Source organism: Polyodon spathula, chromosome 60 (genome assembly GCF_017654505.1).
Source record: "Polyodon spathula isolate WHYD16114869_AA chromosome 60, ASM1765450v1, whole genome shotgun sequence".
In the NCBI taxonomy this organism is placed as follows: Eukaryota; Metazoa; Chordata; class Actinopteri; order Acipenseriformes; family Polyodontidae; genus Polyodon; species Polyodon spathula.
Genome location: NC_054593.1, coordinates 818,999 through 837,285, shown reverse-complemented (window position 1 = coordinate 837,285; position 18,287 = coordinate 818,999). Strand labels below are relative to the sequence as shown.

Here is an 18,287-nt window from a genome sequence, read left to right as displayed (position 1 = left end):
TATTTATAATTTCCATGGTGCAGGTCAATGTGCTTTTCAAATGGGGGGTGGTGGTACTGTGCTGTGCAGTTCCGGTGGAGGTGCTGTGCTTTGCAGTCCAGGTAGTGGTGCTGTGCTGGGCTTTGTTGTTCTGTGCTGTGGTGCTGTGCTATGCTGTGCTGTGCAGGTGGTGGTGCAGTGCAGTGCTGTTCTGTGTGGGTGGTGGTGCTGTGCAGTGCAGTGTGGGTGGCTGTGCTGTGCTTTGTTGTCCAGTGCTGTTCAGTTCTGTACAGTGTGGGTGGTGGTGCTCTGCTGTGCAGTGCAGCGCTGTTCAGTGTGGGTGGTGGTGCTGTGCTTTGTTGTGCAGTGCTGTGCAGTGCAGATGGTGGTGGTGCTGTGCTTTGTTGTGCTGTGCAGTGTGGGTGGTGCTGCTCTGCTGTGCTTTGTTTTGCTGTGCAGTGCAGTGCTGTTCAGTGCGGTGGTGGTGCGGTGCTGTGCTGCGCAGTGTAGTGCAGGTGGTGGTGCTGTGCAGTGCTGTGCGGGTGTTGGTGCTGTGCTTTGTTGTGCAGTGCAGTGCAGGTGGGTTGTGGTGTTTTACTGTGCAGTACAGTGCTATGCAGTGTGGGTGGTGGTGCTTTGCTGAGCTGTGCTGTGCAGTGCAGGTGGTGGTGCTGTGCTATGTTGAGCTGTGCTTTGTTGTGCTGTGATTTCAGTCTCTAACAAAACAAACAACAGTTATTTATGATCTCCACTGTGCACATAAATATGCTTTTCAAATGGGGGTGGGGGGGGGGGTGTTGGTGGTGCTGTGCTGTGCAGTGCAGGTGGTGGTGCTGTGCTTTGTTGTGCTGTGCAGTGCGGGTGGTGGTGCTTTGCTGTGGTTGCTGTGCTGTGCTGTTCAGTGCTTTGTTGTGCTGTGCTGTGCAGTGTGGGTGGTGGTGCTGTGCAGTGTGGGTGGTGGTGTTTGCTGAGCTTTGCTGTGCAGTGCAGGTGGTACTTTGTTGTGGTGCTGTGTTGTGCTTCGTTGTGCAGTTTGTGTGGTGGTGCTGTGCTGTGCTTTGCTTTGTTGTGCTGTGGTTGCTGTGCTATGCTGTTCAGTGCTTTGTTGTGCTGTGCTGGGCAGTGTGGGTGGTGGTGCTGTGCGGGTGGTGGTGCTGTGCTATGATTTTTAGTGCTGTGCATTGCAGATGGTGGTGCTGTGCTTTTTTTGCTGTGCTGTGCTGTACTGTACAGGTGGTGGTTGTGGTGCTGTGCTGTGGTGCTGTGCTATGCTGTTCCATGCTTTGTTGTGCTGTGCTGTGCTGTTCAGTGCGGGTGGTGGGGCTGTCGTTTGTTTTGCTGTGCAGTGTGGGTGGTGGTGCTGTGCTGTGTTGTGCTGTAGTGCTGTGCAGTGTGGGTGGTGGTGCTTTGCTGAGCTGTGCTTTGTTGTGCAGTGCTGTGCAGTGCAGGTGGTGGTGCTGTGCTGTACTTTGTTGGCTGTGCAATGCGGGTGGTGGTGCTGTGCTGTTCAGTGCTGTGCAGTGTGGGTGGTGGTGCTGTGCTGTGCTTTGTTTTGCTGTGCAATTTGGGTGGTGGTGCTGTGCTGTGCTGCACAGTGCTGTGCGGGTGATGGTGCTGTGCTTTGTTGTGCTATGCAGTGCAGTGCAGGTGGTGGTGCTGTGCTGTACTTTGTTGTGCTGTGTTGTGATGTGTGGGTGGTGCTTGAGTTGGCAGCAGCTCCCTGGCTCCTACTCGGCTATAACACAGTGTGGTAAAGTGGTCTACTGTGTTTTGGTGCAGGAATGAAGCAGAGGAAACAGGGTTTATTTTACAAAGTCCAAGTCTGGTGACCAAAAGAAAAGGTCACTGGCAATACACAACAATGGTAAAGTACAGGGAAAATAACACAGGTTTCAGTCCCAAATAATAATAAAACGCATCTCTCCCACAATATACAATCACAGTCACCAGTCCTGGGTGCGCGTTGTAGTGCTCGGATGGGTGATACAGTTTATCAGGTGCCAATTGGTGCAGTGATGTTCCGGGTTTTTGCTGGCCCTCAGCGACAGCTCTGGGACTTGTTTAGGAGTCTAATAATAACAAACCATAATAATTAGTAAACCAAAAACAAATAAACACTCACGCACAGCAATCACCAGGGTTTGCTGTCCTTCAGGGTTTTTTAATATTTAACCAATCATGTCACTTCATCCCCTTAACCTTTTGCGGTCCATTATTCAGCACTTCAGCGTCAGGTCCAATTTTTTTTCACACGCGCTGTTTATTTTACACACACTGTTTGAAAAATGTTTTTTTTTTAGTAAAACATGCTTAAAAGGCAATGCATCACAAAAGAACGCTCAGTACTGCATCTCCAGCCAAGCCCCACCCTTTGTTTGCTGTATTTTTTACATATACATTATAGACATGAGTACTGATAAATCCTCTCCTGATCACTTGTTTTATCACCAAACTCCTCAATAATGTGATCCAAGTCATTATTTTATTACTATAACATCTCAAAAAGCTCTGCAAATGTCAGTGATGTTCTCTGAGTGCCAGATGTGGAAGCAGCTATCGCCTTTGTTTGTGTCTGTGTTATCTCTGTGGTGCAGGGGCTATGTGTAAGGTTCAGACAAGCCCTTTTTTTGTTCTCCTATTGGTCTCACTCGGCCATTGAAAGGATTTCTCTGCTTTTTCCAGAGAAAAAAACAACTAGAAACCTGTGCTTGACGTCTTTTTGATGATGTCTGACAGAGTCTGACATCAGACTGGAAAGGGAAAATTGTAATGTCAGGCCTAGCCAAACATGGGCCTGAAAAGGGTTAATATACCCTTGGTAAACAATTGCACCCAATCCTGGGCTGTAACATCATTTCCCTTCCCTTCCCGGTCAATGCATTTGTGTATTGAAGCTCCATCCTCTTCCTAGATAACTGACTTCCTTTTAAACTGTGGAATGAACTGTCAGGCCAAAAGGTCCAAGGTACTTGTCCTTGCTACTTAGCGTCCCAAATTCCTCCCGCGATCAGCCCGATACCATGGTTTATCCAATCAGAGCCCCAAACTCCTCTCTGTGATCAGCCCGATACCATGGTTTATCCAATCAGTGCCCCAAACTCCTCCCCGCGATCAGCCCGATGCCATGGTTTATCTAATCACTTTCTGCCTCACAGCTGATTACAATGGAGCTATTCAGTGTATGTGCCACTATGCCCTTCCTCCAAGATGGACAGTCGATTGAGCAGTTGTCCGGATATATAGAGAAATCTGCGAAGTGTGACGTGCATGCAGTACATAAAACCGCCTCCCCTAGATCCCCTTCAGAGGGCATAATATGTATAATTTGTAGTACTGTATGCACGTCACACTTCGCAGATTTCTCTATATATCCAGAGAACTGCGCAATCGACTGTCCTGAAACTTGGTATTAACATTATTAAGTGAAGGTTATTGAGGATATCAGATTCTGAGGGTATTTCTGTTCAGCCTTCTGTCTGCATGTGTGGGCGCTGTGTAAGGTTGATGTAAGCTTCCTCAGAGACAGGCTTACTCGACGGTAGGTTGAAACCGGAAGTCGTCGAGGAAGTGCGTAGTGGCACATACACTGAATGGCTCCACTGCTATCAGCTGTGGGGCAGAAAGTGATTAGATAAACCATGGCACCGGGCTGATCATGGGGAGGAGTTTGGGGCACTCGCAGGACTGGATATGTCAGCCCTGACACAATAACTCATAATATAATACAAGGAGCTGGGATACTCAAAGGACTGGATATGTCAGCACTGACACAGTAAAGCATAATATAATAAAGACATATAACACAAGGAGAGCAGAGCTGGCTGGTGTGTCTATCTGTGTGTGTCTCACTGTCTCTATTCCCTGACAGCTCTGGGAACCCAGCCCTCAGTCTCTATGGACTCTACACAAGGAGAGCAGACCCAGCTGGTGTGCAGATCAGAGGGGTGGGACCCTGAACCTGAAGTGATCTGGAGAGACAGAGATGGAAACGATGTGACATCACTGTCCAACACAACAATGCAGAGGGACAGTCAGGGGCTCCGCAGTGTCAGCAGCTACATCAAAATCAATCAGCAGTCCAACGTGTTCTCCTGTCTGCTTAGAAGTAAAATACCAAAACCAGACTGGGAATCCAAACTCCACATAGCCAGTGAGTGTTACACTTTGCCAGTCAATATATGAATCAAACACATGAACTAGAGGACCAGTCAATAACTGAATCAAACACATGAACTAGTGGGCCAGTCAATATCTGAATCAAACACATGAACTAGTGGGCCAGTCAATACCCCAATCAAACACATTTGGGGGTGGTGATGGTCAGTCCTCCATTTTCACGCTCTGGGGTGTTGGGAGGGGTGTGTGGAATGCTTAGTATGAGGGGGGTGTGGTCAGTGTTGGGAGGGGTGTGTGGAATGGACTTACTATGAGGGGGTGTGGTCAGTGTTGGGAGGGGTGTGTGGAATGGACTCATTATGAGGGGGTGTGGTCCAGTGAGTTGAGCTGCTGTGTTGTTTTCCAGGGGATTTTTTCCCAGGAGTCTCTGGATGGATGGTGGCTTTCTTCTTGACTTTAGCTCTCAGTATTGGAGCCATTCCTCTGCTGGTGATCCAATGGAAAAGAATGGATGGTATGAACTTTATCATTATCATGAGGCATTTCATAAAGCTCTGTGCATTTTAAACATGTCAAACAGGTTTGCAATAATATGGACTGTACTGTTTTTTTTCTAGCCATGGAGAGACAGTTTGAGCCTATGGGTAAGTAAAGCACTTAATGAAGAGATGCTGGAAACCCATTCCAGATTTCTGCAGCAGTATCTTAAACTACCACACCCATAAACAAAGACATTCCTGGAAATGAAATACAACTCATTTCAAGTGATTATAAACACATGTTCCCTTTCAAGTACGAAATGTATCCATTACACATGGGTTAACCTGTTACACCCGATTCCACTGAGCACTTCTACCAAAGCCGCGTCTACGCCCACGATGTCAGCACGCCTGTCTGCACCCCACGAGAGACAAGCTACGTGCAAGACAGCGCTCAGCGGCATTTCTTTTTCAACCTTTTCCATCGCACAGAGTGAGCTCAGCATGAGAGAGTGAAACATCGTTATCTTTTCCAGAAGCAGTCAGATAAGCCTGTCTTGTTTTATTCCTGTTTGTTTTGGCCCTCTGGAATAAGTCGCTGAAGCAAAAGAATTGTTAAATAATTATTTTGTGTTTTTTTACCATGAGTCTGTTTTCGCGACCTTCTGGCTTGCGGTAGCAGTGGGCTTGCCTGCCCTGCACTCGCAGATAGCTAACACAGTATTATTTACATTCATTAATATCTCTTTTCTACCTTAACTCTCACTGGAGTTTTATTAGTCTTGTTTTTTACAAGCATATTGTAATTTTCATCTACGTTGTTAAATATATTGCGGTTGAAATTGCTGTATTTGTGTTTTTCCCCTTTTATTCCCCCTTTTTCCCCCTTTTATGCCCGCGGCTTATTGCTCAAGCCTGTGCTCCTGGACGGGCACCGTGTTAGCTCTCGGGCTGCACAGACTATCTTGCTGGCTGTAGCCCAACCGTTACAGTTTTGCTCTGCTGCCCATGCCACTATAGCGAGCAGCTTCAGCACTGTTTTGTGAAGGCTTGTCAGTGGGAGAAAAACTGTAAGCAGGTGTTCTCAGGTTCTTGCATTGCATCCCTGTATTGCTGCCTTGGTCATGCGTAGTTTGCTTTTAGCCCTGCCAGTACCAACAAAACACCGTACCATGCATCTGTGAACCATACTGTGTGAGCCAGGCATATCATGGGAGGTGGTCACCTCCCAGAGGCTTCTGGGCCTGATGGCAGCAGTATCTCAGACCCTTCCATTATGTCTTCTGCGTATGCGTCCTCTTCAAGTGTGAGTCAATTCCCCTTGCAACCACAAGGTCGATGTCTCGATAATGTATGGAGGCCCTCTCGTGGTGGAAGCAGCCAGCTCACCGGTGTCTAGATGTGCCGTTGGGCAGTATCACCAGGTGAGAGGTGATCACCACAGAGACCTCCAGTTACATAAGAACATGAGAAAGTTTACAAACGAGAGGAGGCACTTCGGCCCATCTTGCTCGTTTGGTTGTTAGTAGCTTATTGATCCCAGAATCTCATCAAGCAGCTTCTTGAAGGATTCCAGAGTGTCAGCTTCAACAACATTACCGGGGAGTTGATTCCAGACCCTCACAATTCTCTGTGTAAAAAAGTGCCTCCTATTTTCTGTTCTGAATGCCCCTTTGTCTAATCTCAATTTGTGACCCCTGGTCCTTGTTTCTTTTTTCAGGCTGAAAAAGTCCCTTGGGTCGACACTGTCAATACCTTTTAGAATTTTGAATGCTTGAATTAGGTCGCCACGTAGTCTTCTTTGTTCAAGACTGAACAGATTCAATTCTTTTAGCCTGTCTGCATATGACATGCCTTTTAAGCCCGGAATAATTCTGGTCGCTCTTCTTTGCACTCTTTCTAGAGCAGCAATATCTTTTTTATAGCGAGGTGACCAGAACTGCACACAATATTCAAGATGAGGTCTTACTCAGTTCAGATGGGCGAGGTGTGGAACGGACGAGGAGCGCAAGGTGTGTGGTAGCCCCCTTGGGTGGGGCTACACATAAATGTCCTGGAGCTGCAGGCAGTCTTTCTGGCCTTGCAGAGTTTCTTCTAGGAGGTGTAGGGGAGACACATGTTGGTCTGGACGGACAACACAACCGTGGTGGCCTACATCAACCTCCAGGGTGGTCTGCGCTCTCCCCATCTCCATCGGTTAGCCCACAGAATCTTGTTGTGGGCTTAAGAGCACCTGCTCTCCCTGAGAGCGATACATCTGCCAGGAGCAGAAAACCATGCCATAGACCTTCAAGGGGAGTTCTGTACAGCTCAGAGTGGAGGCTCCACCCGGAGGTGATGAGTCTGATTTGGGATAGGTTCGGGAGAGCAGAGGTCGACCTCTTTGCCTTCCTGGAATGAGCTGGGTCTGGCCCCTGAACGCCAGTTTGTCGGAGTCATATCGACTCTACACAATGCGAGAGCTGCCTCAACTCAGTATGGATACAAGTGGGTCGTGTTTCAAACTTGTCCGAATTCAGAAGCGCATTCATGAGGTAATCATGCGTTCTGTAGATGTTACTGTGTCTTATCAGTACGGCAAGCCATCGGTCTTGCAAAATTGGCTGTTCTGCAGGTCATGTCCTTGCGAAGGCTTTAGGTGTACTTACCCATGTGTAATGGAATACATTTCATACTTGAAAGGGAACGTAAGGTTATTATCATAGCCCTGGTTCCTTGAAATAGAAATGTATCCATTACAATTCTTTGGTCACTGCGTACATTCTATGCAGTAGGCTGAAGAAAGTTTATGGCGTTGAGCGCTGTCTTGTACGCAGCTTATGTTCTGTGGGGGTGGAGACAGGCGTGCTGACCTCATGGGCGTAGACACAGCTTTGGTAGAAGTGTTCAGTGGAATGGGGTGTAATATGTTAACCACAGTGTAATGGATACATTTTCTATTTCAGGGAACCAGAATTGTGATGATAACCTTACGTTCTGCAAGTATGTTATGTTAATGTAACTGGTTGTGGGTTTTTTTTTTAGACAAAAAAGGTTTAAGAATATAAATCTTCCTTTATGGATGAATGTTGAAAATTGTAGCAATGTTAGTGTGTATGTTTTATATACTTCACAGACAGCAGATTCATTTTCACATAGATATCGTTAATTTAACTAGTTGTGTTTTTTACACTGCATTTTAATCTGCGCTGGAGCTGAAATAACCACACACTGTTCTGTCTAATTTGTTTTTTTAGCTGCTCAGCGCCTTCGTGAGGAAATTGGTAAGAGCTGTTTCATAACTTTATTTGTAGAATTACTTTAAATGTTTCTTTCTATGTATCTAGCACTCGTGCTGTGTGTCTGTCTGTCGCTGTGCGTGTTGCGAGTGCTTGCAGCGTGTGTGCAGAGTGTGGAGCTTAGAGTGAGTGAGGGGGGCTCCCCTGCTTTTCTTCTTTTTCACTTTGATCAGTCTTTTATAAAGTAATGGCCAAAGTTGGGGGGGAGGGTTCCCCTAGGGGATCAAGTCCCAGTTTTGAAAATATTACACAGAGATGGGATAACAATTGTAGTGAGTGTGTCTGTCCCTCTTGAAATGTGTGGTGGAACTTGAAAAAGTAATCAGGTGCTGAATATCAAGTCAGCTTCACATATGAACAAGTTTCTTGTCGGGTTCCTGAGTAATGAATCAATAGTTTTGGAGATTGTTCAGCAAGGTGTGGTTATTGACGGAGTTTTAGTGTCTGTTCTGCCTCATGCAGCTCCCGCTAGGAAAATAACAATTTCTAATATTCCTCCTTTTCTGAAAAGCTATCTTACAGTGAGAGAGCTGAGCCGTCATGATGTAATAATGTCAAGCATGACAGTGATTCCTGTGGGTTGTAAATCCCCTGAGTTAAAGCACGCAGTTTCTTTCAGAAGACAGTTATAGATGCTTCTGAACGACCTGAATGGAGAGCGAAATGCAGCTTTCAGGTTTCGGACGGATGGCAGTGAATGCATAGTGTTTGCTTCTGAAACAATGCAATGTTTTAAATGTGGCCATAAAGGGCTGTGGAAGGGTGGTGGGTAATTCACTGACACAGGAGACAGACAGGTGGATTTGGCAACACCGCACAGGTGCCGTTTTATTTTCGGGGTGCTGTTTTTCAGTTTATCCCGCAGATGGTGCTGTGGGTCCGTGGTCTGATTTACCAACGATGGTAAACAGAACCACGGGCATACCGAGCGATGGTACACAATACCGGCGCCTTGCAGGTGCTCAAAGAAATAACAACGAAAACAGAAGGCAAAAATAACAAGGGACAAAATAACACAATAACAAAACTACAAATAAAAGGTGCTGCACTCTGCAGCAATATCCCGGTCGCCGCTGCCCGTGCGACCCGGATCTCCGTCCTACGCTGCCGGCTACATAGCCTGCTCTGTTATATTTTTAAGGGGTCTGCCCAAGGGTTCCCCGCTCTCACTGTCTCACTGTGACACTTCCGTGTCTTTTTCTCTCCCGGCTGGTTCTCGGTCCGCGACCAGCGTTTCCGCACTCTCAGCGAGTCTATAAGGGCAGACCTGAGGAGACAGCAGAGCATTATTTTATAGGACCAACAATCACCCAAGACTCGCCTCTCAGCCATTCAGAGAGGGGGAAAGTCCACACATCCACTTTCCCACCTCCCCGTGTCACTGCCATGACTCACAGGCGGTTGTTGGGCGACTGCCGCCCTCTTCCTGCAGCCCATGAACACGCCAGCAGAGTCAGCACAGATCTCTCCTTGCTACAAGGGCATATTGTGAAGAACTGCAAGAGGACTGTAGAGAAACTGAAAGCGAGAGGATAGAAGCCCTGGTGAGCCAGGCTGATGGACTCTCAGATCACAGCGCTGTAGATGGAAGAGCGGAGCGAGAGGCCGAAACGCTCCAACCTGGTTTGGTTGAGTCTGGTGTGGTAGAAGGTGAAAGTGAGTTGCAGGAACCGTCAGAAATAGACAGGAGGATGGGAGAAGCTGTGTTTTTGACCGAGGCTGGAGAGATACCTGAATGGAGTTGTCAGGTAATGGACAGGGTAGTGAGGGGAGAGAACAGATTGAGGGAATCACGGAAAAGAATGAGGCTGCGGTTTTAGTGTTGGAGAAAGAGATGGAAGCGGTGATTTTAAACTCGAAAAAGGGAAAACAAAAGCTAAAAACAGACACAGTATTACATCGAAATGCAGCCTTGTTTCTGAGGCTGGGGTCATTCGGGCTGATGAATCGAAGAGTGAGCTGTCTATGAGAATGCACTGCGCTCAAACACACAGCACAGCGGTCAGTGGTGGCGATTTTAGCAATATAGGGGTAGTGATACTGACTCCTCGTTTAGCTCTGATCTGTTGGCTAGTCAGGAAGCGAGAGAGGGGTAGTGCTGAAAGCATTTGGACATTTTAAAGATCCTTTAAAGGCAAAATAGAGATTCAAGTTATTGAGCACTTTCCCAATTTAAAATTGTTCTTAAATTCAGCGCAGTAAATTAGACGCAATGCAGCTGTATTGGGCATGGACTGGAGCAAAGGATCAGTTAAAAAATGTAGCAAGCAAAGTTTGTGTCTCTCTAAACAAGAATGATGTAAAAGTCTACACAAGCATCTTTTCTTTTGTACTTTTTAACTATTGTTTGTACTTTCCAGTGTATCTCATTTTTCAATCCTACAATGCAGACTCTTAATCTAGGAATATTACATTTTTAAATGTTTTTAATTCTTTTGGGAGGCATTCCATAGGGCTCTGACAGAGTTGTTCTCTGGGGAGATATGTGCTGGCTACTGGGGAGGTGGAGGGCTGACAGAGGAGTTAATTTCTGAAGCAATGTGCAAACTGGAGAGCGTCCTGTTGCGCTCTGCCATGTCTATAATGTAACCCAGCTCCCTTCTTTTCACAGAGGCACTGCGACCTGTCCGTAAATCAGGTATGTAGAGTGTGTGTAAATCCACAGCCTGACTCACCCCAGCACAGCCCTGCTGATTAGTGTGTGCTACACATCTTTTGAACTGTTGAAAGTACAGGAGTGATTGTAAAATAATGTTCTCTTTATTTCTGTGTTCTAGAATGGAAGTGGATCCTCAGCTCAGCAGGTATGTGTCTCTTCAATGGATTCCTTTCACAGTGGTGGGTAAAAGAACAGCAAGGAGCCCCGTCTCACTCAATGTGTTTAAATCTATAATAAAAAGTGACTTCATGTTTGCAAGTTCATCTCAATCCTGCATGCAATGGTGCTGGTGACCATGGCATTGACCTCATATGAGTCATGCAATTTCTACTGTATAGAGACAGAACACTTTGACTAAAATGTCTTCATTTTTGGTAAACAATAGTTGTGACAGGATAGCCGTTGCGGGGACGTCAGGCCAGAAGCAAGAACAAAAACAGACAAGTTCTGCAGGGAAAGGTGCTGCAGTGTCATTTATTTAAACAACAAAAATGAAAGGTTTGAACACAGGAAAAACACTGCTCAAAGAGCAAAATAAAACAGACATACAAAAACAAAATCACAAACACAACAACAAAATAAATACGTCAGGTCAGGCTGGGCAAATCGCCTTCACTGATCGTAGATTGTTTATTTCAGGTTCGTTTTCCTCCTCGCTCGTTCACTCTCGTACTTGCCTCTGTATACCCCCCTGCCAGAGTGCAGAGAGCTGCAGGTTTATATGCAGGTGACCATCTTCCGATTTAGCAGCAGATTAATCACTTCATTCGAAAGATGGCCACCTTCTGCACGAGGTTTTAAATTATTCCTGGCAGAGGACGAGCTGCTGACTTTGCCTCTGCCAGAACACACCCAAACAATAACAAAACAATGTGGCTACGTCTTCATATGAACACATCTACAAACAAATCTACAAAATAACACAAATGGAGAGACAGGGGTGGAGGGGGAGACCCCGTTCTAAAAATAATTGAATAAATACATGTACAGGCTCCTTGCCCTGTTACAGCTCTATTCATTGATTTTCTTTGCTGGGGTCCAGTGAAAATTAACCCTTTGCTGCCACTTTGTTTTTTTGTTGTTTTTTTTTTTTTACCTACGGCCATATAATTGATACAGAGCATACACTATAGACACTCACTTTATTATTATTATTATTATTATTATTATTATTATTATTATTATTATTATTATTGCAGAGATATCTTTTACAACATGATGTCAATTGTTTTGATATTTTTATTCAAATAAATTAATAGTGGAATGAAGGCAATGCCAAAACACAGTGTGAGGATTGCATCACACCTCCAGCTGTGTACCTGCCTGACTCGTCACACAGTGTGAGGATTGCATCACACTTCCAGCTGTGTACCTGCCTGACTCTTCACACAGTGTGAGGATTGCATCACACTTCCAGCTGTGTACCTGCCTGATTCTTCACACAGTGTGAGGATTGCATCACACTTCCAGCTGTGTACCTGCCTGACTCTTCACACAGTGTGAGGATTGCATCACACTTCCAGCTGTGTACCTGCCTGACTCTTCACACAGTGTGAGGATTGCATCACACTTCCAGCTGTGTACCTGCCTGACTCTTCACACAGTGTGAGGATTGCATCACACTTCCAGCTGTGTACCTGCCTGACTCTTCACACAGTGTGAGGATTGCTCTTCACACAGTATGAGGATTGTGTCACACTTCCAGCTGTATATCACACTTCCAGCTGTGTACCTGCCTGACTCTTCACACAGTGTGAGGATTGCATCACACTTCCAGCTGTGTACCTGCCTGACTCTTCACACAGTGTGAGGATTGCATCACACTTCCAGCTGTGTACCTGCCTGACTCTTCACACAGTGTGAGGATTGCATCACACTTCCAGCTGTGTACCTGCCTGACTCTTCACACAGTGTGAGGATTGCTTCACACCTCCAGCTGTGTACCTGCCTGACTCTTCACACAGTGTGAAGATTGCATCACACTTCCAGCTGTGTACCTGCCTGACTCTTCACACAGTGTGAGGATTGCATCACACCTCCAGCTGTGTACCTGCCTGACTCTTCACACAGTGTGAGGATTGCAGGGATCTCAATTTAGCTGTCCATTCAGAAAAGAGGGATGTAGTTCCGGGGAGTGACATTGGGAAAGCTCACTGACGCTTCTCTTCACAGACTGAGCGCGGATGAGAGGAGGCATCGATGCTCGAGAGCCATTACATTTAAACATGAGTTTAAAAAATACATTCAGCATTTTACTTAAAATTATATTTTGTTCCATCAATTATATAAATACTGTTGTGTCATCAAGCTAACGTGATCAGCAGCACTGATACAGTGAAGAAGTGTTTTGTTACCTGCTTTTGAATCCCCAGGGCTGGAATGTGGTGGTAGTGTATTGAAATAGTGAGATGATTTGTTAAATTGTAATAACCAGCAATCCAGATTCCTAGTTAAATATTCAGAAACTATTGTTGTTGTCTCTGACACTGCCATTAACCCTTTAAAGATGTGGTGTAACACGATCATACTTAAGTGTCATTCTGGGTCCGTGATCAGATAAGCTCGATTAAAACAGTTTGTTTCTTTGATTTACTGGGCCACCATACTTTGCAGTACAGCTTCGTAATGCATATCATTGGATAGGGGAGGGATTGAACTTCACTGCCGGATTGGCTGTTTTTGTGTGTGATATCACTGAGACGGGCGTTTCATTTTTTTAAAGGGCGGAGACAGTTTACAGCGGCACACAGAAACAAAACATCACAGGAACTTGTTTAGAGCTAGTGTGGAAACACTGAATCCGATTGTCACAAAGACGGCAGGAGTAGGTGGTGTCAGACCAGAACAGGAAAATAAACAGAGAGAGAGGTGGAGTTTAGTGGAGCTGAGCGAATGCTTTCACTCAGCATTTAATAAATAAACAGAAAATAAATGGTTGTAACAATACAAAAACAGGACACGGCACATTCGCCAAAATAAATATAACGGACTAAACAAAACAAAACACGGTGAGCTTCTATTTTACTTAATACTTTGACAATTATCTCCGTCTCCAATCCCGTTCTCCACTCACCGAACAAACAACCCCGAGTAAGTGAAAACATGTTGCTTTTATGCAGCGGTACCGTGACTCGACTGCTAATCAATCATTCGAATTGGAGTCGTGGTACAACTGCACATGAATTAATAAAGTGCAATTCCCCGTGCTCACATATTACTACGTTTTACTTGCACGTGAAGTGCTGTGCAATCCTCGTGCCAAAATACAAATATACATTTTAAACACTCGTGTTACACAAACCCATTTATATCCCGTGTACCAATGACTATACACCAACATTAACATACCACACGCAACATATAACAGAAAATACACATAGGGGCGGGCACTTCGTCAAACCGATGTATTTGACTGATAGTTATATTAGAACATGTATTCTGTCTCGTGTTTATATATATATATATATATATATATATATATATATATATATATATATATAGACAGATAGCAGGGGGGGGTTAATATCCTTCCCTGCAGAAAACATGTGAGAATGCACATTTGGGTGAATGGGCTAATTGTTTTATTGTTTAGTAATCCCCTGCACCTGGTGTTAATTGTAAATTAGAGCCAGGTGCAGGGTATTTAAAGAATGCAGCCAGTCTGTTCAGGGCTGCTGAGTAGAAGGAAGCAGAAAGTGTGCTCTGTTTCCGAGCAGTCAGAGTGGGGTACAGTGTTAAACTGTGTGGTTTTGTGTTTTGGATTGCTGGTAAACAGCTTAGCTGCCCGGGGTGTAGAAAGAGGAATCCTGACTGTATAGTTAGTGCTCCAAGAAGGAGCTAGGTGTTTGTTTGTTTTGTTTATTTTTGTTTGTGTTCATTAAAAGTGCGCGTGAGCGCCACGAAAATCCATTTCTGTGTCGTGGGTCTGTTCTTAAAGGGGCAACGAACCGTAAGAGTGCAAGGATCTTTCACTATATATATATATATATATATATATATATATATATATATATACACACACACACAGCTCTGGAAAACATAAAGAGACCACTGCAAATTTTTCTTAAATCAGCATCTCTACATAAAAACCACTCCTGTGGTCATCACTAGCCTCTTGCAATAGGACCAGCTGGATGGCAAAACAGTGCTAGTAGTACCTCATAAGTAATTGGAATCAAAAAATAACTATCGAGCATGCCCAAAGAGTTGAAAAGGAAAGTTTTGAGTGAGGAAAAGAAGGGTTCAATTCTGGCTTTACTGGCAGAGGGATACAGTGAGCGTCGGGTTACTTCCATCCTTAAAATTTCATAAGAACAAGGTCAAGCAGCACACATTGGGGACAACAGCTACAGACCGGCAGAGGGCGAAAACAACTCTCCACTGACCGGGATGACCGCCAACTCATTCGAATGTCACTCAGCAACTGTAGGATAACATCAAGTGACCTACAAAAAGAATGGCAAACGGCAGCTGGGGTGAAGTGCACAGCTAGGACGGTTCGAAACAGGCTCCTAGGGGCAGGGCTGAAGTTGTGCAAAGCTAGAAAAAGCCCTTCATCAATGAGAAGCAAAGAAGAGCCAGGCTGAGGTTTGCAAAAGACCATAAGGATTGGACCGTAGAGGACTGGAGTAAGGTCTTCTTCTCTGATGAGTCCAATTATCAGCTTTGCCCAACACCTGGTCATCTAATGGTTAGACGGAGACCTGGAGAGGCCTACAAGCCACAGTGTCTCGCACCCACTGTGAAATGTAGTGGAGGATCAGTGATGATCTGGGGGTGCTTCAGCAAGGCTGGAATCGGGCAGATTTGTCTTTGTGAATGACGCATGAATCAAGCCAAGTACAAGGTTGTCCTGGAAGAAAACTTGCTTCTTTCTGCTCTGACAATGTTCCCCGACTCTGAGGATTGGTTTTTCCAGCAGGACAATGCTCCATGCAACACAGCCAAGTCAATCAAGGTGTGGATAGAGGACCACCAGATCAAGACCCTGTCATGGCCAGCCCAATCTCCAGACCTGAACCCCACTGAAAACCTCTGGAATGTGATCAAGAGGAAGATGGATGGTCACAAGCCATCAAACAAATCCAAGCTGCTTGAATTTTTGCGCCAGGAGTGGCATGAAGTCACCCAACATCAATGTGAAAGATTGGTTGAGAGCATGCCATGACGCATGAAAGCTGTGATCAAAAATCAGGGTTATTCCACCAAATATTGATTTCTAAACTCTTCCTAAGTTAAAACATTAGTATTGTGTTGTTTAAAAATGAATATGAATTTATTTTCTTTGCATTATTCGAGGTCTGACAACACTGCATCTGTACAGTTTAACCCTGGATTCTAAGGGAAATGTAGTTCAGTGTCTGTGGCCTACTGAACTACACTTCCCAGAATGAAAGACACAATCTAATTAAATAAGTAACAGATTTGATTGGGCACCTGTTAACAATTAGCACAGGTATATAAACTAGGCTGAAGTAACAAGGCATGTCTGTGACAACGCTCAGTCCTACACACAGACCTGGCGTGTTGCTGTTGAAGGTATTGTTTTCTATTGTGGTTCTTTTTTTGGAGAAACAATTACACTGGTTTGTTACGACTCAGTAAACGGCTTAGTCGTCTGAGAATACAGTTTAATTTCCTACAAATATAGTTAGTCCTCCGTGAAGGAGGTAGGCATTTGTTTGATTTAATTTTGTTTAGAAAACTTACATGTTTGTCGGTATTGCAATAACCTGCTGAAAACAAAGATAAATAATAAACATACGAGGACCATCTCGTTTAACCATACTCATGTTTTGAAAGAGTTGATTATTTATACTAGAAGTCCGTGGTATGACAAGAAAACTGAGACAAAGCTTACCCCACTTTGTCACAATTCCTTCTTTTGTTCCTTTTCTTTCCCGTTTTCTTGGTTATTTGGTTCTTTTGTATTCCTCCGTTGGTTTTGTCATTTCTTCCTTGTTTATGTATTTAATATTTGCATTAGTATTTTTGACTTCTGGTTTATTTCAGTATATATTCTGTTTTACTGATGTCATGTTTTCAGCATTTTATTTAATTTGAATTTTTTTTTAAATTATATATTAGCTCATCTTAACAGTGACTCCTCTATCCTCTCTCACTCATATCCTCCCTCCTTCATACCCTCCCTCACTCGTACCCTCCTTGATACCCTCCCCCCTTCATACCATCCTCTTTCTTACCCTCCCTACTACTACTGATAATAATAATAAGCATAATAATAATAATAATAATAATAATAATAATAATGTCTCCTCTCTGCTCCACAGTTGATGTGACTCTGGACCCTGATACAGCGCACCCCTGGGTCAACCTGTCTGTGGAGGGGAAACGAATGAGACGGAGAGAGACACGCCAAGATGTCCCTAACACTCCAGTGAGATTTGATGACAGGCTCTGTGTGCTGGGCAAGGAGGGCTTCACCTCGGGGAGACACTACTGGCAGGTGCAGGTGGGGGAGAATACACGGTGGGCATTAGGAGTCAGCAGAGAGTCTGCCCCGAGGAAGGGGGGGTTCAGCATGACCCCTCAGCAGGGTTACTGGACTGTGGAGAGGGTGAGTGGAGATGAGTTCATTGCGCTCACTGACCCCAAGACCCCACTACCCCGGAGCCTGAAGCCCCAGAAGCTGGGGGTGTATCTGGATTATGAGGAAGAGCAGCTCTCCTTTTACAATGTGGAGACCAGATCTCACATCTTCACTTTCACAGACATTGAGAATCCCAATGAGAAACTCTATCCATTCTTTTGGACATTGGAATACAAAGACCTTGTGCTGGAGTCCCCTGACCCTGATCCTGTCAGCGCTGCAGATTAAACACACATTGCTGTCTGAACCAGGAAACTATTCAAACAGCTCAGACAATCTCCTCTTCACTTTCACGGACACTTTCTTTGCACTCTTCTGGGCTGATGATAAGAAAACCTCTCCTTCCACCCTATTACCCTGAGCCCCTCCTCTTTATTTTTATACACCCCCTTTCCTACTCTCCCTTCCTGTCTGCCTCTCTGTTTCTCCTACACCTCTCTCCAGATCCGTCTTCTCTCCCTCTCTCTTCCCTGCCCTGTTGACTCTCCCTCTCCTCCTTGCCCTCTGTACTCTCCTTCTCTCCTCTCTGCCCTCTCTGTACTCTTTCCCTCTCCTCTCCCGCTCTCCCCCCCTGCCCCCTCTACATTTTGTAATGTGATATTTTGTAACAACTGTAAGCCACCCTGGATAAGGACGTCTGCTAATAAATAATAATAATGATGATAAAAAATAAGACATTCTAGACAATAGATGGATTATTTTACATGTAGTCAATATTTACACTGAAGATGAGATGTTCCCTGAATATTATTCATTGCTAAACTTAGTGAACTGATTTCTGCAGTTTTGATGTGAATCTTCTTTTTTGTTTTGTAGCGCATCTATTTTCTATCTTTTCTTGATAAAATGTTTATATTGATAAAATTAGTATATTGTCATGAAATAATTAATCAACAGAATCAATTTAGCAAAGGTTTAGCACTCAATACACCTGTTGATTTCTTTCAGTTTAAAGGCAACTTCAGAATCCTGTTCCTTCTCTCAGTGTTCCAAAATTATGGGGCCAGGTGCATAAATTAATACAAAATAAGTAAAAATATGCTGTGCCAGTTATTTTTGATTTTATTTTAGTTTCTATGATGAGGGCTACACAGACCACTGAAACCAATTCCAGTTCTTATTAAAATAATTCTACTGCAGCTCATAAAGTAATTCCTCAATGTTAC

At 44.6% G+C, this 18,287-nt stretch overlaps 1 protein-coding gene across 6 annotated transcripts in view; it reads left to right on the top strand.

Annotated features, from left to right (window-relative positions):
• Positions 1-17,585, top strand: part of LOC121307894 (butyrophilin subfamily 1 member A1-like) — a 40,589-nt gene extending 23,004 nt beyond the window's left edge. For all 6 annotated transcript variants that reach the window (XM_041240222.1, XM_041240221.1, XM_041240217.1 and 3 more), the window contains 7 exons: positions 3,848-4,129; positions 4,502-4,609; positions 4,713-4,739; positions 7,811-7,837; positions 10,464-10,490; positions 10,630-10,656; positions 16,802-17,585. In XM_041240222.1, coding sequence (XP_041096156.1) covers positions 3,848-4,129; positions 4,502-4,609; positions 4,713-4,739; positions 7,811-7,837; positions 10,464-10,490; positions 10,630-10,656; positions 16,802-17,349 — 1,046 coding nt within the window. In that variant the 3' untranslated portion in view covers positions 17,350-17,585. The remainder of the gene's footprint in view (positions 1-3,847; positions 4,130-4,501; positions 4,610-4,712; positions 4,740-7,810; positions 7,838-10,463; positions 10,491-10,629; positions 10,657-16,801) is intronic.
• Positions 17,586-18,287: the final 702 nt, after the last annotated feature.